The sequence below is a fragment of the Oncorhynchus gorbuscha genome, linkage group LG14 (assembly GCF_021184085.1).
Source record: "Oncorhynchus gorbuscha isolate QuinsamMale2020 ecotype Even-year linkage group LG14, OgorEven_v1.0, whole genome shotgun sequence".
In the NCBI taxonomy this organism is placed as follows: domain Eukaryota; kingdom Metazoa; phylum Chordata; class Actinopteri; order Salmoniformes; family Salmonidae; genus Oncorhynchus; species Oncorhynchus gorbuscha.
The window spans coordinates 79,964,042-79,988,412 of NC_060186.1; the positions used below are offsets into that span (position 1 = coordinate 79,964,042).

The 24,371-nt window shown below is 44.7% G+C and overlaps 1 protein-coding gene across 2 annotated transcripts in view; it reads left to right on the forward strand.

Moving 5' to 3' along the window:
- Positions 1 to 22,949, forward strand: part of LOC123995462 (translation initiation factor eIF-2B subunit delta-like) — a 39,625-nt gene extending 16,676 nt beyond the window's left edge. The window contains exons 6-14 of one of the 2 annotated variants that reach the window (XM_046299093.1): positions 145 to 171; positions 3,982 to 4,073; positions 8,369 to 8,483; positions 9,259 to 9,335; positions 11,242 to 11,344; positions 13,328 to 13,455; positions 15,678 to 15,855; positions 17,139 to 17,319; positions 22,335 to 22,949. In XM_046299093.1, the coding sequence (XP_046155049.1) occupies positions 145 to 171; positions 3,982 to 4,073; positions 8,369 to 8,483; positions 9,259 to 9,335; positions 11,242 to 11,344; positions 13,328 to 13,455; positions 15,678 to 15,855; positions 17,139 to 17,319; positions 22,335 to 22,534 (1,101 nt within the window). In that variant the 3' untranslated portion in view covers positions 22,535 to 22,949. The remainder of the gene's footprint in view (positions 1 to 144; positions 172 to 3,981; positions 4,074 to 8,368; positions 8,484 to 9,258; positions 9,336 to 11,241; positions 11,345 to 13,327; positions 13,456 to 15,677; positions 15,856 to 17,138; positions 17,320 to 22,334) is intronic. The other variant, XM_046299094.1, reaches the window with a different exon arrangement.
- The last annotated feature ends 1,422 nt before the right edge of the window (positions 22,950 to 24,371 follow it).

Consider the following 24,371-nt stretch of genomic DNA (forward strand, 5'->3'; position numbering starts at 1 on the left):
TTTGGATTATGGGTAAGATGAAGTCCTAGATAGAAACGCAGGGAGTTGTCAGGTATCCAGCCAAACCTCCTGACATCTCTAACCTAACCTGCCTCCATGTCTCACCGCAATTGCTTCTATTCGGTACCTCACATTTTCTTTCAGGCGTTACCGCACGGCGCCTCTAATAAGGTATTAAATGTCAAGGTCTGGCCTTTGCTTTGTGTGCCGTTGATTTGATTTTACCGTCTGTCTTGTTTGGCTGTTCATGTCGGGCCTCCCGGGTGGCGCAGTGGGCAAGGGCGCTGCAGCGCTAGCTGTGCCACCAGAGACTCTGGGTTCGCGCCCAGGCTCTGTCGTAGCCGGCCGCGACCGGGAGGTCCGGGTTAGGGAGGGTTTGGCCGGTAGGGAAATCCTTGTCTCATCGCGCACCAGCGACTCCCGTGGCGGGCAGGGCGCAGTGCGCGCTAACCAAGGTTGCCAGGTGTACGGTGTTTCCTCCTCACACATTGGTGCAACTGGCTTTGGTTGGATGCGCGCTGTGTTAAGAAGCAGTGCGGCTTGGTTGGGTTGTGTATCGGAGGACGCATGACTTTCAACCTTCGTCTCTCGCCCGTACGGGAGTTGTAGCGATGAGACAAGATTGGATACCACGAAATTGGGGAGAAAAGGGGTTAAAAAAAAAATTTGCCCCACCATCTGACGACTGTCTGTCACTGTTGGGAGCTCACTGTCCCAGTACTGTTGGGAGCTCGCTGTCCCAGTACTGTTGGGAGCTCGCTGTCCCAGTACTGTTGGGAGCTCGCTGTCCCAGTACTGTTGGGAGCTCGCTGTCCCAGTACTGTTGGGAGCTCGCTGTCCCAGTACATTTGGGACTCACTGTCCCAATATGTTCTACTAGGCTCACTGTTCCAGTACTGTTGGGAGCTCACTGTCTGTCTTTCACCTGGACAGCAGAAAGAAGCATCACAACAGAGATGTACAGTGAGCTCCCAACAGTACTGGGACAGTGAGCTCCCAACAGTACTGGGACAGTGAGCTAGCTACTAGGCATTAATATGTTCTACTAGGCATTAATATGTTCTACTAGGCATTAATATGTTCTACTAGGCATTAATATGTTCTACTAGGCATTAATATGTTCTACTAGGCATTTAATGTTCTACTAGGCATTAATATGTTCTACTAGGCATTAATATGTTCTACTAGGCATTAATATGTTCTACTAGGCATTAATATGTTCTACTAGGCATTAATATGTTCTACTAGGCATTAATATGTTCTACTAGGCATTTAATGTTCTACTAGGCATTAATATGTTCTACTAGGCATTAATATGTTCTACTAGGCATTAATATGTTCTACTAGGCATTAATATGTTCTACTAGGCATTAATATGTTCTACTAGGCATTAATATGTTCTACTAGGCATTTAATGTTCTACTAGGCATTAATATGTTCTACTAGGCATTTAATGTTCTACTAGGCATTAATATGTTCTACTAGGCATTAATATGTTCTACTAGGCATTTATATGTTCTACTAGGCATTAATATGTTCTACTAGGCATTTAATGTTCTACTAGGCATGTAATGTTCTACTAGGCATTTAATGTTCTACTAGGCATTTATATGTTCTACTAGGCATTAATATGTTCTACTAGGCATTTAATGTTCTACTAGGCATTAATATGTTCTACTAGGCATTTAATGTTCTACTAGGCATTAATATGTTCTACTAGGCATTAATATGTTCTACTAGGCATTTATATGTTCTACTAGGCATTAATATGTTCTACTAGGCATTTAATGTTCTACTAGGCATGTAATGTTCTACTAGGCATTTATATGTTCTACTAGGCATTAATATGTTCTACTAGGCATTATGTTCTACTAGGCATTATGTTCTACTAGGCATTTAATGTTCTACTAGGCATTAATATGTTCTACTAGGCATTAATATGTTCTACTAGGCATTTATATGTTCTACTAGGCATTAATATGTTCTACTAGGCATTTAATGTTCTACTAGGCATTAATATGTTCTACTAGGCATTTAATGTTCTACTAGGCATGTAATGTTCTACTAGGCATTTATATGTTCTACTAGGCATTATGTTCTACTAGGCATTATGTTCTACTAGGCATTTAATGTTCTACTAGGCATTAATATGTTCTACTAGGCATTTAATGTTCTACTAGGCATTAATATGTTCTACTAGGCATTATGTTCTACTAGGCATTTAATGTTCTACTAGGCATTAATATGTTCTACTAGGCATTTAATGTTCTACTAGGCATGTAATGTTCTACTAGGCATTATGTTCTACTAGGCATTATGTTCTACTAGGCATTTAATGTTCTACTAGGCATTAATATGTTCTACTAGGCATTAATATGTTCTACTAGGCATTTAATGTTCTACTAGGCATTATGTTCTACTAGGCATTAATATGTTCTGCCTAGGCATTAATATGTTCTGCCTAGGCATTAATATGTTCTGCCTAGGCATTAATATGTTCTACTAGGCATTAATATGTTCTACTAGGCATTAATATGTTCTACTAGGCATTTAATGTTCTACTAGGCATTAATATGTTCTACTAGGCATTTATATGTTCTACTAGGCATTAATATGTTCTACTAGGCATTAATATGTTCTACTAGGCATTAATATGTTCTACTAGGCATTTATATGTTCTACTAGGCATTAATATGTTCTACTAGGCATTAATATGTTCTACTAGGCATTAATATGTTCTACTAGGCATTAATATGTTCTACTAGGCATTTAATGTTCTACTAGGCATTAATATGTTCTACTAGGCATTTATATGTTCTACTAGGCATTAATATGTTTTATATGTTCTACTAGGCATTTATATGTTCTACTAGGCATTAATATGTTCTACTAGGCATTTATATGTTCTACTAGGCATTAATATGTTCTACTAGGCATTTATATGTTCTACTAGGCATGTAATGTTCTACTAGGCATTATATGTTCTACTAGGCATTTATATGTTCTACTAGGCATTTATATGTTCTACTAGGCATTTATATGTTCTACTAGGCATTTATATGTTCTACTAGGCATTTATATGTTCTACTAGGCATTTAATGTTCTACTAGGCATTAATATGTTCTACTAGGCATTAATATGTTCTACTAGGCATTATGTTCTACTAGGCATTTAATGTTCTACTAGGCATTATGTTCTACTAGGCATTATGTTCTACTAGGCATTAAATGTTCTACTAGGCATTAATATGTTCTACTAGGCATTTAATGTTCTACTAGGCATTATGTTCTACTAGGCATTAATATGTTCTGCCTAGGCATTAATATGTTCTACTAGGCATTAATATGTTCTACTAGGCATGTAATGTTCTACTAGGCATGTAATGTTCTACTAGGCATTTATATGTTCTACTAGGCATTTATATGTTCTACTAGGCATTAATATGTTCTACTAGGCATTTATATGTTCTACTAGGCATTTATATGTTCTACTAGGCATTTATATGTTCTACTAGGCATTAATATGTTCTACTAGGCATTAATATGTTCTACTAGGCATTTATATGTTCTACTAGGCATTTATATGTTCTACTAGGCATTAATATGTTCTACTAGGTATTTATATGTTCTACTAGGCATTTATATGTTCTACTAGGCATTTCCTAGTTTTTCTCTCATGTTCTCTGAGCTGACCTACAGTACAGAATATGGTGTGGTTGTTGAGCTGGCCTACAGTACAGAATATGGTGTGGTTGTTGAGCTGGCCTACAGTACAGAATATGGTGTGGTTGTTGAGCTGGCCTACAGTACAGAATATGGTGTGGTTGTTGAGCTGCGCTACTGCTCAGAGTTATGCTTGGTTGCTGTGGGGGTTGTCATCTATATATGTTTGGACTTGACCTCACCCATCCACCTTTGAACCTTTGACCTCTGAACCCAAGAGGATCACGGTGAACTAAACGTGTGTGTGTGTTTATTTCAGATCCCACTGCGATCCGACTATGGCTACAAAGTCAGCCTGTTCTCTCACCTGCACCAGTATAGCCGCAAAGCCCCACTCACCCAGCAACTCAGGTAACTACATACCTGCCCCTACCCAGAGCCCCCCTCACCCAGCAACTCAGGTAACTACCTACCCAGAGCCCCCCTCACCCAGCTACTCAGGTAACTACCTACCTGCCCCTACCCAGAGCCCCCCTCACCCAGCAACTCAGGTAACTACCTACCCAGAGCCCCCCTCACCCAGCTACTCAGGTAACTACCTACCTGCCCCTACCCAGAGCCCCCTCACCCAGCTACTCAGGTAACTACCTACCTGCCCCTACCCAGAGCTCCACTCACCCAGCAACTCAGGTAACTACCTACCTTCCCCTACCCAGAGCCCCACTCACCCAGCAACTCAGGTAACTACCTACCTGCCCCTACCCAGAGCCCCCCTCACCCAGCAGCTCAGGTAACTACCTACGTTCCCCTACCCCCCTCACCCAGCTACTCAGGTAACTACCTACCTGCCCCTACCCCCTCACCCAGCTACTCAGGTAACTACCTACCTGCCCCTACCCAGAGTCCCCCTCACCCAGGTACTCAGGTAACTACCTACCTGCCCCTACCCCCTCACCCAGCTACTCAGGTAACTACCTACCTGCCCCTACCCAGAGTCCCCCTCACCCAGGTACTCAGGTAACTACCTACCTGCCCCTACCCCCTCACCCAGCTACTCAGGTAACTACCTACCTGCCCCTACCCAGAGTCCCCCTCACCCAGGTACTCAGGAAACTACCTACCTACCCCTACCCCCTCACCCAGGTACTCAGGTAACTACCTACCTGCCCCTACCCCCTCACCCAGCTACTCAGGTAACTACCTACCTGCCCCTACCCCCTCACCCAGCTACTCCGGTAACTACCTACCTGCCCCTACCCCCTCACCCAGCTACTCCGGTAACTACCTACCTGCCCCTAAACCCCTCACCCAGCTATTCAGGTAACTACCTACCTGCCCCTACCCCCTCACCCAGCTACTCAGGTAACTACCTACCTGCCCCTACCCCCTCACCCAGCTACTCAGGTAACTACCTACCTGCCCCTACCCCCTCACCCAGCTACTCAGGTAACTACCTACCTGCCCCTACCCCCTCACCCAGGTACTCAGGTAACTACCTACCTGCCCCTACCCCCCTCACCCAGGTACTCAGGTAACTACCTACCTGCAACAGTTGGGCATTTAAAAAAAAGTTGGTTTTAAATGCTAGTTGAGGCGTAGCTACGTCCGACTTGGGGATCAGAATTTACACCTATTTGCACCAATCAAAAAAACAAGACTAGTTATAACTGATGCATCATAATGATGGTTGCTAGGCAGCCCCGTTACTAGGCTTGTGCCAGTTGTAAACTTAGTCCCGTCACTTCACAAAGCCCACCGCTGAGCATGTACCACATCTGGATGGAACAATCAATAATTACTGTGGGAATTTTTATTTTATTTCACCCTTTATTTAACTAGGCAAGTCCGTTTAGAACAAATTCTTATTTTCAATGACGGCCTGGGAACAGTGGGTTAACTGCCTGTTCAGGGGCAGAACAACAGATTTTGTACCTTGTCAGCTCGGGGATTCGATCTTGCAACCTTCCGGTTACTAGTCCAATGCCCTAACCACTAGGCTACGCTGCCGCCCCTCCACTCTAACCACTAGGCTACGCTGCCGCCCCTCCACTCTAACCACTAGGCTACCCTGCCGCCCCTCCACTCTAACCACTAGGCTACCCTGCCGCCCCTCCACTCTAACCACTAGGCTACGCTGCCGCCTCTACACTCTAACCACTAGGCTACCCTGCCGCCCCTCCACTCTAACCACTAGGCTACCCTACATTTACATTACATTTAAGTCATTTAGCAGACGCTCTTATCCAGAGCGACCCTGCCGCCCCTCCACTCTAACCACTAGGCTACCCTGCCGCCCCTCCACTCTAACCACTAGGCTACCCTGCCGCCCCTCCACTCTAACCACTAGGCTACGCTGCCGCCCCTCCACTCTAACCACTAGGCTACCCTGCCGCCCCTCCACTCTAACCACTAGGCTACCCTGCCGCCCCTCCACTCTAACCACTAGGCTACGCTGCCGCCCCTCCACTCTAACCACTAGGCTACCCTGCCACCTCTACACTCTAACCACTAGGCTACCCTGCCGCCCTCCACTCTAACCACTAGGCTACCCTGCCGCCCTCCACTCTAACCACTAGGCTACCCTGCCGCCCCCCACTCTAACCACTAGGCTACCCTGCCGCCCCTCCACTCTAACCACTAGGCTACCCTGCCGCCCCTCCACTCTAACCACTAGGCTACCCTGCCGCCCCTCCACTCTAACCACTAGGCTACCCTGCCGCCCCTCCACTCTAACCACTAGGCTACCCTGCCGCCCCTCCACTCTAACCACTAGGCTACGCTGCCGCCCCTCCACTCTAACCACTAGGCTACCCTTCCGCCCCTCCACTCTAACCACTAGGCTACCCTGCCGCCCCTCCACTCTAACCACTAGGCTACCCTTCCGCCCCTCCACTCTAACCACTAGGCTACGCTGCCGCCCCTCCACTCTAACCACTAGGCTACCCTGCCGCCCCTCCACTCTAACCACTAGGCTACCCTGCCGCCCCTCCACTCTAACCACTAGGCTATGCTGCCGCCCCTCCACTCTAACCACTAGGCTACCCTGCCGCCCCTCCACTCTAACCACTAGGCTACCCTGCCCCCTCTACACTCTAACCACTAGGCTACCCTGCCGCCCCTCCACTCTAACCACTAGGCTACCCTGCCCCCTCTACACTCTAACCACTAGGCTACCCTGCCGCCCCTCCACTCTAACCACTAGGCTACGCTGCCGCCCCTCCACTCTAACCACTAGGCTACGCTGCCGCCCCTCCACTCTAACCACTAGGCTACGCTGCCGCCCCAAATGAATATCACTGAGTTAAGAAGATATTGGAATTAAATAGGCTAATGCAATTGAAGGCCTTTATCATATTGTGTTATTTACTGAAACTCCCAAAGACATCTAACTGTTTTAAATACTTTTTAAAGCAGTTTGTCGTGTGTGTTCAACTATACATTTCAGCAACGTTATGATCGGGACAGCGTTATCGCTCTGCTTTGAGACGAGCGTTGGGGGGGGGGCGGACTCATCTTGACACATCGATCAATGTCCGATTTTGTGTTTTCACTGAATCTCCGTTTGGGATATTTGGTCACAATTAAAGCTGGGTAAATGTTAGCCGAGTTGCGTGTTCATGACTATAATATTTAGTCTAGTTTGCTCATCTAACAGTGTTAACAGAACATTTAGCTAGCATGTTATGTAGCATATACGCTAGCCTGGGATAACAGGTGGGTTATTTCTCTCTTCACTGGTCGTAATAGCTTCGGCTATATCATGGCTGAAAGTCCTTGACTTGTGGTTGGAGTATGAGCGTGTTTTTGCCTCTTTATTTAAATACAATGATCCTGATGGATAAGATTGTCTTCTAGCTAAATGTCTGCACATGTATTGTAAGTTGCTCTGGATAAGAGCGTCTGCTAAATGACTTAAATGTAAATGTAAATGTATTGTAATTTCTATATAATCCCGAGGTAGGACTAAGTGAGTAAAATCCGTCTCATATTGTCTAACCCTTTCTACTAAAAGTCTTTCTGTGATCTGATTGGTGATAAATTGGTCTCGGCAAGTGGTTGTTTATTAATTTATGAATTTATGTCTGATCTGGTGGGTAATTGTTTGGTTCTGTCTGAGATCTGGTGGGTAATTGTTTGGTTTATGTCTGAGATCTGGTGGGTAATTGTTTGGTTCTGTCTGAGATCTGGTGGGTAATTGTTTGGTTCTGTCTGAGATCTGGTGGGTAATTGTTTGGTTCTGTCTGAGATCTGATGGGTAATTGTTTGGTTCTGTCTGAGATCTGGTGGGTAATTGTTTGGTTCTGTCTGAGATCTGATGGGTGGGTAATCTGTTTGGTTCTGTCTGAGATCTGGTGGGTAATTGTTTGGTTCTGTCTGAGATCTGAATTGTTTGGTTCTGTCTGTCTTGGTTCTGTCTGAGATCTGGTGGGTAATTGTTTGGTTCTGTCTGAGATCTGGTGGGTAATTGTTTGGTTCTGTCTGAGATCTGGTGGGTAATTGTTTGGTTCTGTCTGAGATCTGGTGGGTGTTTGGTTCTGTCTGAGATCTGGTGGGTAATTGTTTGGTTCTGTCTGAGATCTGGTGGGTAATTGTTTGGTTCTGTCTGAGATCTGGTGGGTAATTGTTTGGTTCTGTCTGAGATCTGGTGGGTAATTGTTTGGTTCTGTCTGAGATCTGGTGGGTAATTGTTTGGTTCTGTCTGTCAGCATTCCCTCTACAGTGATCCACCCCTCCATCGTGCGGTTGGGTCTGCAGTACTCCCAGGGCATCGTGGCGGGATCCAACGCTCGCTCTGTGGCCCTGCTCCATGCCTTCAAACAGGTACAGTACGACTGACTAAATATGTGTAAAATGTGTTTATCTCCTAGATATAGGACAGACTCTTCAACACCTTGTTTCTTATTTTTCTGAATGTGTTTCTATGGGGTATGGTGGTGAAGGCCAAATTCAATATTTTATTAAATAATTGTTATATATATATATATATGATAATCACTGACATTGAAGTGTCTTACATTTCCCACATCCATCAGTCTCTGTTTTGGTGCTATGTATGCACACGGGTGATTGTATACGACTATACCCTACGACTATACCATGCGACTATACCCTGCGACTATACCCTGCGACTATACCCTGCGACTATACCCTAAGACTATACCCTGCGACTATACCCTGCGACTATACCCTAAGACTATACCCTAAGACTATACCCTAAGACTATACCCTAAGACTATACCCTAAGACTATACCCTAAGACTATACCCGTGACTATACCTACGACTATACCTGTGACTATACCTACGACTATACATACAATTATACCTGTGACTATACCTACAACTATACATACGACTATACCTGTGACTATACCCTACGACTATACCCGTGACTATACCCTACGACTATACCCTACGACTATACCTGTGACTACCCTACGACTATACCCTACGACTATACCTGTGACTATACCCTACGACTATACCCTACGACTATACCCTACGACTATACCTGTGACTATACCCTACGACTATACCTGTGACTATACCTGCAACTATACCTGTGACTATACCTACGACTATACCTCTTCCAACAGGTGATCAGGGACTACACTACTCCACCCAATGAAGAGCTGTCCAGGGATCTGGTCAACAAACTGAAGCCCTATATCAGGTACAGGATCCTCATAACACATTCTGTGAAATATTATGTTCATACAGTGCATTCGGGAAAGTATTCAGACCCCTTACCATTTTCCCACATTTTGTTATATTAAAGCCTTATTCTAAAATGTATTAAATTGTCCCCCCCATCAATCTACACACACATTACTAATATAAAAAAACAGAAACCTTATTTACATAAGTATTCAGACCCTTTACTGTGAGTCTCAAAATTGAGCTCAGGTGCATCCTGTTTCCATTGATCGTCCTAGAAATGTTTCTACAACTTGATTGGGAGTCCACCTGTGGTAAATTTAATTGATTGGACATGATTTGGAAAGGCACACTCCTGTCTAATAAGGTCCCGCAGTTGACAGTGCATGTCAGAGCAAAAACCAAGCCATGAGATTGAAGGAATTGCCCATAGAGCTCCGAGACAGGATTGTGTCGAGGCACAGATCTGGGGAAGGGTACCAAAACATTTCTGCAACATTGAAGATCCCCAAGAACACAGTGGCCTCCATCATTCTTAAATAGAAGAAGTTTGGAACCACCAAGACTTTCTAGAACTTTCCACCATGCCGAACTGAGCAATCAGGGGAGAAGGGCCTTGGTCAGGGAGGTGACCAAGAACCCAATGGTCAATCTGACAGAGCTCTAGAGTTCCTCTGTGGAGATGGTTGTCCTTCTGGATGGCTCTCCCATCTCTGCAGCACTCTACCAATCAGGCATTTATGGTAGAGTGGCCAGACGGAAGGCTTCCTCAGTAAAAGACACATACAGTGAAGCATGGTGGAGGCAGCATCATGCTGTGGGATGTTTTTCAGCGACAGGGTCTGGAAGACTGGTCAGAATCGATGGAAAGATGAACGGAGCAAAGTACAGAGAGATCCTTGATGAAAACCAGAGCACTCGAAACCTCAGACTGGGGCAAAGGTTCACCTTCAAACAGGACAACCACCCTAAGCACACAGCCAAGACAACACAGGAGTGGTTTCGGGACAAGTCTCTGAATGTCCTTGAGTGGCCCAGACAGAACCCGGACTTGAACAAGATCAAACATCTCTGGAGAAACCTGATAATAGCTGTGCAGCGACGCTCCCCATCCAACCTGACAGAGCTTGAGAGGATCTGCAGAGAAGAATGGGAGAAACTCCCCAAATACAGGTGTGCCAAGCTTGTAGCGTCAATACCCAAGAAGACTGGAGGCTGTGGTCCTGTGTAGCTCAGTTGGTAAGCATAATGCCAGGGTAAAGGGTTCTAAATCCCTTGTTATTTTATTTATTTATATTTACAAAAACTGTATAAAGTTTTTGCTTTGTCATTATGGGGTTGCTAAATGTCATATATTATTATTATTATGTATTATTATTGTCATGTCAATGGGTATTGTCATGCCATTAATGAGTAAAGGTTATCATTTATGAAAATGTATTGTTTTTGTTTTTATGGGGTATTGTCATGTCATTATGGGGTATTGTCATGTCATTATGGGGTATTGTCATGTCATTATGGGGTCATTCATTATGGGGTATTGTCATGTCATTATGGGGTATTGTCATGTCATTATGGGGTATAGTGATGTCATTATGGGGTATTGTGGGGGTCTCTCCCCCCCCCCATGTCATTATGGGGTATGGTCATGTCATTATGGGGTATTGTCATGTCATTATGGGGTTGTTGTCATGTCATTATGGGGTATTGTCATGTCATTATGGGGTATTGTGTGTAGATTGTGGGGGGGGGGACATTTAATCTATTTTAGAATAAGGCTGTAACGTAACAATGTGGAAAAATTCAAGGTGTCTGAATACTTTCTGAATGCATTGTATGTCACATCTTACTGTGGAACTAGCATCTTGTGAATCATGTGTCAGGGTTGAGCTTGTACCACCATGTTGTTGTTGTTGTTGCAGCTTTCTCAATCAGTGTCGACCTCTGTCAGCGAGCATGGGCAACGCAATCAAGTACATCAAGAAAGAAATCTCCAATATTCCAAGTCAATGCAAAGAGGAGGAGGTACATTCAGAATACAGTGTGTCAGTGGCCAGGTTGTGGTCAGAAAGATGTTTCACTCATCATATCCATATTACGTCTGGTCATTTTGACTCTCTCACCCCCATGTGGTCATTTTGTCTCTCCCCCCCATGTGGTCATTTTGTCTCTCCCCCCCCCATGTGGTCATTTTGTGTCTCTCTCCCCCCATGTGGTCATTTTTTTGTCTCTCTCCCCCCATGTGGTCATTTTGTCTCCCCCATATGGTCATTTTGTCTCCCCCCCCATATGGTCATTTTGTCTCTCCCCATATGGTCATCCCCCCATGTGGTCATTTTGTCTCTCCCCCATGTGGTCATTTTGTCTCTCTCCCCCCATGTGGTCATTTTGTCTCTCTCCCCCCCATGTGGTCATTTTGTCTCTCCCCCCCATGTGGTCATTTTGTCTCCCCCCCATTTTGTCTCTCCCCATGTGGTCATTTTGTCTCTCCCCCCCCCCCCATATGGTCATTTTGTCTCCCCCCATGTGGTCATTTTGTCTCCCCCATATGGTCATTTTGTCTCACCCCCCCATATGGTCATTTTTTTGTCTCACCCCCCCCCCATGTGGTCATTTTGTCTCTTATGGTCCCCCCCCCCCATGTGGTCATTTTGTCTCTCCCCCCCCATGTGGTCATTTTGTCTCTCTCCCCCATGTGGTCATTTTGTCCCCCCCCATATGGTCATTTTGTCTCACCCCCCATGTGGTCATTTTGTCTCTCCCCCATGTGGTCATTTTGTCTCTCTCCCCCATGTGGTCATTTTGTCTCTCCCCCATTTTGTCTCTCCCCCCATGTGGTCATTTTGTCTCTCCCCCCATATGGTTATTTTGTCTCTTTTGTCCCCCCCCCATATGGTCATTTTGTTTCCCCCATATGGTCATTTTGTCTCTCCCCCATGTGGTCATTTTGTCTCCTCCCCCCATGTGGTCATTTTGTCTCTCCCCCCCCATGTCATTTTGTCTCCCCCCCATATGGTCATTTTGTCTCTCCCCCCATGTGGTCATTTTGTCTCCTCCCCCCATATGGTCATTTTGTGTCTCTCCCCCCATGTGGTCATTTTGTCTCTCTCCCCCCATGTGGTCATTGTGTCTCTCTCCTCCCATGTGGTCATTTTGTCTCTCTCCCCCATGTGGTCATTTTGTCCCCCCCCCCCCCATGTGGTCATTTTGTCTCTCCCCCTCCCCCATGTGGTCATTTTGTCTCTCCCCCCATGTGATCATTTTGTCTCTCTCCCCCCCCCCATATGGTCATTTTGTCTCCCCCCATGTGGTCATTTTGTCTCCCCCCCCCATGTGGTCATTTTGTCTCCTCCCCCCATGTGATCATTTTGTCTCTCTCCCCCCATATGGTCATTTTGTCTCCCCCCATGTGGTCATTTTGTCTCTCCCCCCATGTGGTCATTTTGTCTCCCCCCCCCATATGGTCATTTTGTCTCCCCCCATGTGGTCATTTTGTCTCTGTGGTCATTTTGTCCCCCCCATGTGGTCATTTTGTCTCTCCCCCATAGACCAAACTGCTGGTCATTTTGTCTCTCCCCCCATGTGGTCATTTTGTCTGACGTCCCCCCATGTGGTCATGTGGTCATTTTGTCTCTCCCCCCATAGGCGAAGACCAAACTGGTATAGATTTTGTCTCTGTGGTCATTTTGTCTCCCCCTCCATAGGCGAAGACCAAACTGCTGACCCGGTACATAGAGGAGAAGATAGATAGTTCTGTGGTCATTTTGTCTCTCTCCCCCCCCTCCATCCATAGAAGATAGATAGTTCTGAAGACCAAACTGCTGACGTGTATAGAAGATAGATAGTTCTGGGTCATTTTGTCATAGAGGAGAAGATAGATAGTTCTGTGGTCATTTTGTCTCTCTCCCCCTCCATAGGCGAAGACCAAACTGCTGACGTGTATAGACCGGTACATAGAGGAGAAGATAGATAGTTCTGTGGTCATTTTGTCTCTCTCCCCCTCCATAGGCGAAGACCAAACTGCTGACGTGTATAGACCGGTACATAGAGGAGAAGATAGTTCTGGCAGCCAAGGCCATATCTAAATACGCTATAGAGAAGATCAGTGATGGAGATGTCATTCTAGTTTATGGATGGTAAGAAAACAATAACGACTTTTAATCAAGAGGTCTGAGCCTCTTAGGGAGAAGATAGATAGTTCTGTGGTCACCTGGACACTGCGATTTAACCGAGTTAAATAGCATGGTCAATTGAGAATGTCCATTGAAATAGCTTTTCAGTCCAGGCCTATTCTTAATCTGTGTCTGGGAAACTGCTCCATGGTGTTAAGGTGTTAATGACGAAGTAGAAACCACTCCAAGGTGTTAATGACTAAGTAGAAACCACTCCAGGGTGTTAAGGTGTTAATGACTAAAACCACTCCATGGTGTTAAACCGCCACTCCATGGTGTTAATGACTAAGTAGAAACCACTCCAAGGTGTTAAGGTGTTAATGACGAAGTAGAAACCACTCCATGGTGTTAATGACTAAGTAGAAACCACTCCAAGATGTTAATGACTAAGTAGAAACCGCTCCAGGGTGTTAATGACTAAGTGGAAACCACTCCAAGGTGTTAATGACTAAGTAGAAACCACTCCAAGGTGTTAATGACTAAGTAGAAACCGCTCCAAGGTGTTAATGAAACCACTCCAAGGTGTTAATGAAACCGCTAAATGACTATAAACCACTCCAAGGTGTTAATGACTAAGTAGAAACCACTCCAAGGTGTTAAACCACTCCAAGGTGTTAATGACTAAGTAGAAACCACTCCAGGGTGTTAATGACTAAGTAGAAACCACTCCAGGGTGTTAATGACTAAGTAGAAACCGCTCCAGGGTGTTAATGACTAAGTAGAAACCGCTCCAGGGTGTTAATGACTAAGTAGAAACCGCTCCAGGGTGTTAATGACTAAGTAGAAACCACTCCAAGAGGTTAAGGTGTTAATGACTAAGTAGAAACCGCTCCATGGTGTTAATGACTAAGTAGAAACCACTCCAGGGTGTTAATGACTAAGTAGAACCGCTCCAAGGTGTTAATGACTAAGTAGAAACCACTCCAGGGTGTTAATGACTAAGTGGAATCCGCTCCAAGGTGTTAATGACTAAGTAGAATCCGCTCCAAGGTGTTAATGACTAAGTGGAATCCGCTCCAAGGTGTTAATGACTAAGTAGAAACCACTCCAGGGTGTTAATGACTAAGTGGAATCCGCTCCAAGGTGTTAATGACTAAGTGGAATCCGCTCCAAGGTGTTAATGACTAAGTAGAAACCACTCCAGGGTGTTAATGACTAAGTGGAATCCACTCCAGGGTGTTAATGACTAAGTAGAAACCGCTCCATGGTGTTAAGGTGTTAATGACTAAGTAGAAACCGCTCCAAGGTGTTAATGACTAAGTAGAAACCGCTCCAAGGTGTTAATGACTAAGTAGAAACCGCTCCAAGGTGTTAATGACTAAGTAGAATCCGCTCCAAGGTGTTCATGTATAAGTGTTGTACTGACAGTCACAGAGACCAGGGTTTGAGTCGCGGTTGGGATACACCCCAAATTCACTACATTACAATACAATACATAACTGATCTCCCATCCTGTCTCCCACCTGTAAAGTCTATCCAATCCTCTCAATTCTACAGTAGTACCACCTTACGAGTATAGGACATGGGTACTCAACTCTGACCCTACGAGGTCCGGAGCCTTCTGCTTTTCTGATCTACCTGATAATTAAATGCACACACCTGGTCTCCCAGGTCTAAATCAGTCCCTGCTGTCCGTGCTGCTGCTCCAGTTTCAACTGTTCTGCCTTATTATTATTCGACCATGCTGGTCATTTATGAACATTTGAACATCTTGGCCATGTTCTGTTATAATCTCCACCCGGCACAGCCAGAAGAGGGACTGTAAAACCACTAATGAAACCCGCTCCAAGGTGTTAAGGTGTTAATGACCACCCCACATAGCTTGGTTACTCTCTAGGTTTCTTCCTAGGTTTTGGCCTTTCTAGGGAGTTTTTCCTAACCACCGTGCTTCTACACCTGCATTGCTTGCTGTTTGGGGGTTTTAGGCTGGGTTTCTGTACAGCACTTTGAGATATCAGCTGATGTACGAAGGGCTATATAAATACATTTGATTTGATTTGATTAGAGGGGAACAGTGGGGGGAAAATGCGGTGGACCTGGCTTCGAGGTTCAGAGTTGAGTTTTAGGGGTTAGAGGTTGGTTGGGGCCTGCGTCCCTTCGCCCCCCTTCTTAGCAGATCTGGGACCAGGCTAGGGGGTCAATAAAGAACTCATCAGTTGTTGATGTCATATCCTATTCTTCCGTAGCTCGTCCCTGGTGAACCACATCCTGTGCGAGGCGTTTGAGAAGAGCAGGAAGTTCCGCGTTATTGTGGTGGACAGCCGGCCTCGTCTGGAGGGAAGGGAGGCTCTGAGACGTCTCGTACAGAGAGGCATCAGCTGCACCTACGTCCTCATTTCTGCGCTCTCATACATACTACCTGAGGTAACCTAGTCCTCATACATACAGTGGGGCAAAAAAATATTTAGTCAGCTAACAATTGTGCAAGTTCTCCCACTTAAAAAGATGAGAGGTCTGTAATTTTCATCATAGGTACACTTCAACTATGACAGACAAAATGAGAAAAAAAAACAGAAAATCACATTGTATGATTTTAATGAATTTATTTGCAAATTATGGTGGAAAATAAGTGGAAAAAGTGAAAACTTCAATACAGAAATATCTCATTTACATAAGTATTCACACCCCTTTGCTATGACACTTGACAATTTCATTTGATCGTGCTTGAGATGTCACTTACAACGATTGGAGTCCACCTGTGGCCAATTCAATTGTTGGGACATGATTTAGAAAGAAACACCTGTCTATGTAAGGTCCCACAGTTGACAGTGCAGGTCAGAGCCGAAACTATATCATGGAGTTCAAGGAACTGTCCGTAGATGTCCGAGATAATTGTGATGAGGCATATATCTGGGGAAGGATATGAAACAATTTCTACAGTGTATAACGTTTCACAAAGCACAGTGGTCTCCATTATTGGGAGATGGAAAGAATATGTAACTACCCAGACTAGAGCTGGATGTCTGACCAAACTGGGCAAGAAGGACCTTGGTCAGGGGGGGTGACCAAGAACCCAATGACCAGTCTGACAAAACTACAGAGTTCCTTGGCTGAGATGGGAGAACTTGCCAGAAGGACAACGGTCTCTACCGCATTTCACCAAGCTGGGCTTTATGGGAGAGTGGCCAGATGGAAGCCATAGGGTGTGAATACTTATGTAAATTATATATTTCTGTATTTCATTTTCAATAAATTTGCTACCATTTTCTAAACATGTTTTCACAGTCATTATGGGTGAGCTACAAAATCTGTTTAGAATTCCGTCTCTTTCTGGAGGCACTGTAGAATCGTGAGAATCGCAGTAAATATTGTATTGGCACCTAAGTATCGCAATAACATTGTGTCATCCCTGGCAGTAGCCAGCCCTACCACCTGATGTGGGCACAAAACAGTTGATTGCCTCCTAGAGGACTGGAGGTGTCATTGCACTGTGGAACTTTATCATTTATGCACTTGTTGATTTATCACGTCGTGGACCTCTTGTAGATAATCCAAAATCACAGTGAATAGTTTTCCTTATGTTCTTTTGATTTAACTCTCTCGCTCTTCCCTGTTCTTTTAACTAACCTCCCCACAGCACATGTCTGTTTTATATGTGGTCTAATTTAACTAAAGATTCCATCATTAAACTTGCCCCTTTCTCCCAGGTGTCGAAGGTGTTCCTGGGTGCCCATGCCCTGCTGGCTAATGGCTATGTGATGTCTCGTGTGGGCACATCTCAGATAGCTCTGGTGGCCAGGACGTTCAACGTGCCAGTTCTGGTCTGCTGTGAAACATACAAGTTCTGTGAGAGGGTGCAGACTGACTCCTTTGTCTCCAATGAGCTCGGTAAGGTGACAAGCATTCATTTAGCCTTCTTGAGTTTATTATTTAATAAGTAAGGCATGAGAACCTAAGGATTATGGTGTGATAACTCCCGAAAGAGGGCTGCTCTGAGCCTAGGCCCGGGAAACTCCCTCTAAAAAGGACTTATCACACATGAATTCCCGAGTTCGAGCACCTTGTTGCTTTTATAAAACAGTTAGCCATTTTTTTATATTTTTTTTCAAGATTAACCATATGTTTTCATTTAAAAACATGAACATTTTAATGAGTAAATTAGTTTTATTTCATCCTTCCACCAGACAATTTAGTTTGTGTAAAAGCCAGTTGTTTGTTCTGAGGTTCTAAAGTAGCTAGCCAAACAGGTTGGTTGTTAATTCTATTGGGATGGTTTGACCCAGTCGTTAATTCTATTGGGATGGTTTGACCCAGTCGTTAATTCTATTATGGATGGTTTGACCCAGTCGTTAATTCTATTGGAATGGTTTGACCCAGTCGTTAATTCTATTGGGATGGTTTGACCCAGTCGTTAATTCTATTGGGATGGTTTGACCCAGTCGTTAATTCTATTGGGATGGTTTGACCCAGTCGTTAATTCTATTGGGATGGTTTGACCCAGTCGTTAATTCTATTGGGATGGTTTGACCCAGTCGTTAATTCTATTGGGATGGTTTGACCCAGTCGTTAATTCTATTGGGATGGTTTGACCCAGTCGTTAATTCTATTGGGATGGTTCATTCCACGTTGCTATGCTAAACAAATCGTTGGCATGTAAGCTTTATAGCAGAGGTACAAATAGGCAACAACCAGTTGATTGTCGGATCAATAAGATGTTTATGGAGGATAGCTAGGCTAACGTTACTTCTCCTTTGCTAGCTAAAGTTAGCTAGCCATCTAAAGCTAAACACACAATCAACAAGCAGCTGCATTGACAGCAAACTGTGCATTTTTAGTTCGTTTGACCTGGTTTCTATTGCCATTTCTTTGGATATATCCATTTTCTAATGATCCTAATAAATGAATTGGCCTGGCTCAGAGAAGCTGTCTGTCTCGTTCATATGCATGGCACGGTGGAGATTCAGAAGGAAAACAAACTGCAACACGTTGCAAAGGTCAGATAGGCTTATTATTAACCCCTTCTGTACCTAACCAAATGTTAGGCAAATGTTTGGGCCGTGGGACAGTTTCTGAATGCCTGGCTGGGCCGTGGGACAGTTTCGGAATGCCTGGCTGGGTCGTGGGACAGTTTCTGAATGCCTGGCTGGGCCGTGGGACAGATTCTGAATGGCTGGCTGGGGCGTGGGACAGTTTCTGAATGCCTGGCTGGGGCGTGGGACAGTTTCTGAATGCCTGGCTGGGCCGTGGGACAGTGGATTGATACTTTTGCATGGATTATCGTCAACAACTAATGGCCATTGACCAATCAGGATCCAAACTTAGTGTTTTCTAAGTTGAAGTAAAGACCTACAGTGTATATAGTTAACCTATTAGAGCTAATAGATGAATCTACAGTATGAAGCCACAATAATTCTGCTACCCAAGAATAGTAAAGCCCCATTTGCTCTGCTATTTGAGCCAGTAATCAGCCTGTTACCAACCCTTAGTAAACTTTTGGAAAAAATGGTGTTTTACCAAATACAATGCTATTTTACTGTAAACAAATTGACAACAGACTTTCGGAACGCTTATAGGGAAGGAGGTTCATGCACAGCACTTACACAAATGACTGATGATTGGCTGAGAGAAATGTATGATAAAAAGATAGTGGGGCTGTTTTATTAGACTTCAGTGCAGCTTTTGACATCGATCACAGTCTGCTGCTGGAAAAACATATGTGTTATGGCTTTACACCCCCTGCTATAATGTGAATAAAGAGTTACCTGTCTAACAGAATCCAAGTAGGAACAGGAATTCCCCAGGGCAGCTGTCTAGGCCCCTTACTATTAAAATGTTTACTAATGACCTGCCACTGGCTCTGAGTAAAGCAGTGTGTCTATGTATGTGGATGACTCAGCACTATACACGTCAGCTACTACAGCGACTGAAATGACTGCAGCACTTAGCAAAGAGTTGCAGTTAGTTTCAGAGTGGGTGGCAAGGAATAATTTAGTCCTAAATATTTTTTTAAACTAAAAGCATTGTATTTGGGACAAATCATTCACTAAACCCTTAAACCTAGACTAAATATGGTAATAAATAATGTAGTAATTAAGCAAGTTGAGGTGACTAAACTGCTTGGAGTTTACCCTGGATTGTAAACTGTCATGGTAAAAACATGTTGATGTAACAGTAGCTAAGATGGGAAGAAGTCTGTCTATAATAAAGCGCTGCTCTGCCTTCTTAACAGCACTATCAACAAGGCAGGTCCTACAGGCCCTAGTTTCTACCTTCTTAACAACACTATCAACAAGGCAGGTCCTACAGGCCCTAGTTTCTATCTTAACAACACTATCAACAAGGCAGGTCCTACAGGCCCTAGTTTCTATCTTAACAACACTATCAACAAGGCAGGTCCTACAGGCCCAAGTTTCTACCTTCTTAACAACACTATCAACAAGGCAGGTCCTACAGGCCCTAGTTTCTACCTTCTTAACAACACTATCAACAAGGCAGGTCCTACAGGCCCTAGTTTCTACCTTCTTAACAACCCTATCAACAAGGCAGGTCCTACAGGCCCTAGTTTCTACCTTCTTAACAACACTATCAACAAGGCAGGTCCTACAGGCCCTAGTTTCTACCTTCTTAACAACACTATCAACAAGGCAGGTCCTACAGGCCTACCTTCTTAACAACCCTATCAACAAGTTTCTACCTTCTTAACAACACAAGGCAGGTCCTATCATCTTAACAAGGCAGGTCCTACAGGCCCTAGTTTCTACCTTCTTAACAACCCTATCAACAAGGCAGGTCCTACAGGCCCTAGTTTCTACCTTCTTAACAACACTATCAACAAGGCAGGTCCTACAGGCCCTAGTTTCTATCTTAACAACACTATCAACAAGGCAGGTCCTACAGGCCCTAGTTTTGTCTCACCTGGACTACTGTTCAGCCGTGTGGTCAGGTGCCACAGAGCGACATCGGAAAATTACAATTGGCTCAGAACAGAGCAGCACGGCTGGGCCTCAGAACAGAGCAGCACGGCTGGGCCTCAGAACAGAGCAGCACGGCTGGGCCTCAGAACAGAGCAGCACGGCTGGGCCTCAGAACAGAGCAGCACGGCTGGGCCTCAGAACAGAGCAGCACGGCTGGGCCTCAGAACAGAGCAGCACGGCTGGGCCTCAGAACAGAGCAGCACGGCTGGGCCTCAGAACAGAGCAGCACGGCTGGGCCTCAGAACAGAGCAGCACGGCTGGGCCTCAGAACAGAGCAGCACGGCTGGGCCTCAGAACAGAGCAGCACGGCTGGCTCTTGGATGTACACAGAGAGCCAACATTAACAATATGCACGTCAATCTCTCCTGGCTCAAAGTAGAGGAGAGATTGACTTCATCACTACTTGTTTTTGTAAGAAGTGTTGATATCCTGAATGTACCAAGCTGTCTGTTTAAACTACTAGCACACAGCTCTGACACCCATCCATACCCCACAAGACATGCTACCAGAGGTCTCTTCACAATCCCCAAGTCCAGAACAGACTATGGGAGGTGAACAGTACTACATAGAGCCATGACTACATGGAACTCTATTCCACAGTACTACATAGAGCCATGACTACATGGAACTCTATTCCACAGTACTACATAGAGCCATGACTACATGGAACTCTATTCCACAGTACTACATAGAGACATGACTACATGTAACTCTATTCCACATCAGTTAACTGATGCAAGCAGTAGAATCCGATTTAAATAACGGATAAAAATACACCTTGTGGAACAGCGAGGACTGTGAAGAGACACGGACACAGGTACAGACACGTGATAATACACACACTCTACACACACATACGTTGTATTGTATATATGTGGTAGTAGAGTAGTGGCCTGAAGGAACACACTAAATGTATTGGATAAAGTGTAATGTCATGTAATATTTTAAAATGTATCTAACTGCCTTACTGTTGCTGGACTGCAGGAAGAGTAGCTGCTGCCTTGGCAGGAACTAATGGGGATCCATAATAAACCCCAGGAAGAGTAGCTGCTGCCTTGGCAGGAACTAATGGGGATCCATAATAAACCCCAGGAAGAGTAGCTGCTGCCTTGGCAGGAACTAATGGGGATCCATAATAAACCCCAGGAAGAGTATCTGCTGCCTTGGCAGGAACTAATGGGGATCCATAATAAACCCCAGGAAGAGTAGCTGCTGCCTTGGCAGGAACTAATGGGGATCCATAATAAACCCCAGGAAGAGTAGCTGCTGCCTTGGCAGGAACTAATGGGGATCCATAATAAACCCCAGGAAGAGTAGCTGCTGCCTTGGCAGGAACTGGGGATCCATAATAAACCCCAGGAAGAGTAGCTGCTGCCTTGGCAGGAACTAATGGGGATCCATAATAAACCCCAGGAAGAGTAGCTGCTGCCTTGACAGGAACTAATGGGGATCCATAATAAACCCCAGGAAGATCCATACAGGAACTAATGGGGAAACCCCCAGGAAGAGTAGCTGCTACCTTGACAGGAACTAATGGGGATCCATAATAAACCCCAGGAAGAGTAGCTGCTGCCTTGGCAGGAACTAATGGGGATCTTTAATAAACACAATAGAATGAAACGTTTTGGGTCATTTCCTATCTACTTCCTGATAACCTAGATATGGGTCTTGGTCATTGTTTTATTTAAATTCGGGCAAGTCAGTTAATGGCGCTGGGAAAATTGTGCACCACCCTATGGGACTCCCAATCACGGCCGGTTGTGATACAGCCTGGAATCGAACCAGGGTCTGTAGTGACGCCTCTAGCGCTGAGATGTAACCTAGATAGGGATCTGTAATATAAACCTCGATAGACACAATTATCCAATTAATAGAAACATCAGTAGCAGTGCAACACTCACAAACCCTCCTTTTTTTTCTTTCCCTTAGATGACCCCGATGACCTGATGGTGACCCGGAAGGGGAAGACCCAGCTGGAGAACTGGCAGGACGTCAGCTCCCTGGGTCTGCTGAACCTGGTCTACGACGTCACACCACCAGACTTTGTGGACCTGGTCATCACAGACCTGGGCATGATCCCCTGCACCTCAGTTCCTGTTGTTCTCAGGGTTAAAAACCTGGACCAGTAAGAGGTGGAAGGGGAATGACGCAGGGTTTTGGCGTAGAGTCGCAGACTGATGATGCATCTGACTTGATGTGGTGTTCTATAAGAAGCACTTGTGTTTGAGAGTCGTAAAGCTATGGGCACCCTATCCTCCTATATAGTGTAGGGTATTAGGTCATAGGGTTCCAAATGGGGGTGTACACTTATGTTCCGACGACCATTCTAGAATGCATAGACCTACCAAATACATTTGTTTTAATTCTTAGTAGCGTGCTAGTGTTGATATTGGACCGGGTCTTTAGACTCTCACTTTGCTCAGCCTTTCTACATGCTAGGCTATATCCACTGTAACAGCTGGCCCCAAGAAAGACTGCAGAAGTGTTCTACTCTGAGCAGGCATTCACACCTGTTTGGCGTGTAATAAATGGCACATTATTTATTAAAAACAGAGTTTCCTGTGTGTTCTTTGGACAGGGTTGACGATAGAGGATTTGACCCGGGTGGTGGTGGTGGTGGTGGTGGGGGGTAGAAGGTATAGGGAACAGGTCCCGTATCCACATGGCATCTCAGAGTAGGGTGAGTTGACCTGGGATCTGTCCATACAATTGTATTCATTATGATGTAAAATACTAAACTGACCCTAGATCAGCACTCAAGACTGTGGATACGAGCTTGATCAAAGGAACATCTCAACGGCAGAGAAGTGGCCAATGAAAGTCCAAGATTTCTGTTTTGAACGTTTTCAATCAAACCAATTCAGTTATTTAAAATAATGTTTGTTTTTTGTTGTTGCTGTAGTCGTGTATCCCCTAAATGCTGTATCCTCATTCGAACTACAGCAAAACATTTGAACTGTTCTGATTTAATGAGGTACTGCTGTGGCTTAAAATGCCTATTATTGGAGATTTAGTGTTAGTAAACCATCATTTGAATAGAGTGCCAGCTTATGTTGAATATAATACCATCAGTGTGTAATAGAATACATTGTTGGAGGAAGAGTATTTCACCCTTTATTTAACCAGGTAGGCCAGTTGAGAACACCTTTATTTAACCAGGTAGGCTAGTTGAGAACACATTTATTTAACCAGGTAGGCTAGTTGAGAACACCTTTATTTAACCAGGTAGACTAGTTGAGAACACCTTTATTTAACCAGGTAGGCCAGTTGAGAACACCTTTATTTAACCAGGTAGGCTAGTTGAGAACACCTTTATTTAACCAGGTAGGCTAGTTGAGAACACCTTTATTTAACCAGGTAGGCTAGTTGAGAACACCTTTATTTAACCAGGTAGGCTAGTTGAGAACACCTTTATTTAACCAGGTAGGCTAGTTGAGAACACCTTTATTTAACCAGGTAGGCTAGTTGAGAACACCTTTATTTAACCAGGTAGGCTAGTTGAGAACACCTTTATTTAACCAGGTAGGCCAGTTGAGAACACCTTTATTTAACCAGGTAGGCTAGTTGAGAACACCTTTATTTCACCAGGTAGGCTAGTTGAGAACACCTTTATTTCACCAGGTAGGCTAGTTGAGAACACCTTTATTTAACCAGGTAGGCTAGTTGAGAACACCTTTATTTAACCAGGTAGGCTAGTTGAGAACACCTTTATTTAACCAGGTAGGCTAGTTGAGAACACCTTTATTTAACCAGGTAGGCTAGTTGAGAACACCTTTATTTAACCAGGTAGGCTAGTTGAGAACACCTTTATTTAACCAGGTAGGCTAGTTGAGAACACCTTTATTTAACCAGGTAGGCTGGTTGAGAACACCTTTATTTAACCAGGTAGGCCAGTTGAGAACACCTTTATTTAACCAGGTAGGCCGGTTGAGAACACCTTTATTTAACCAGGTAGGCTAGTTGAGA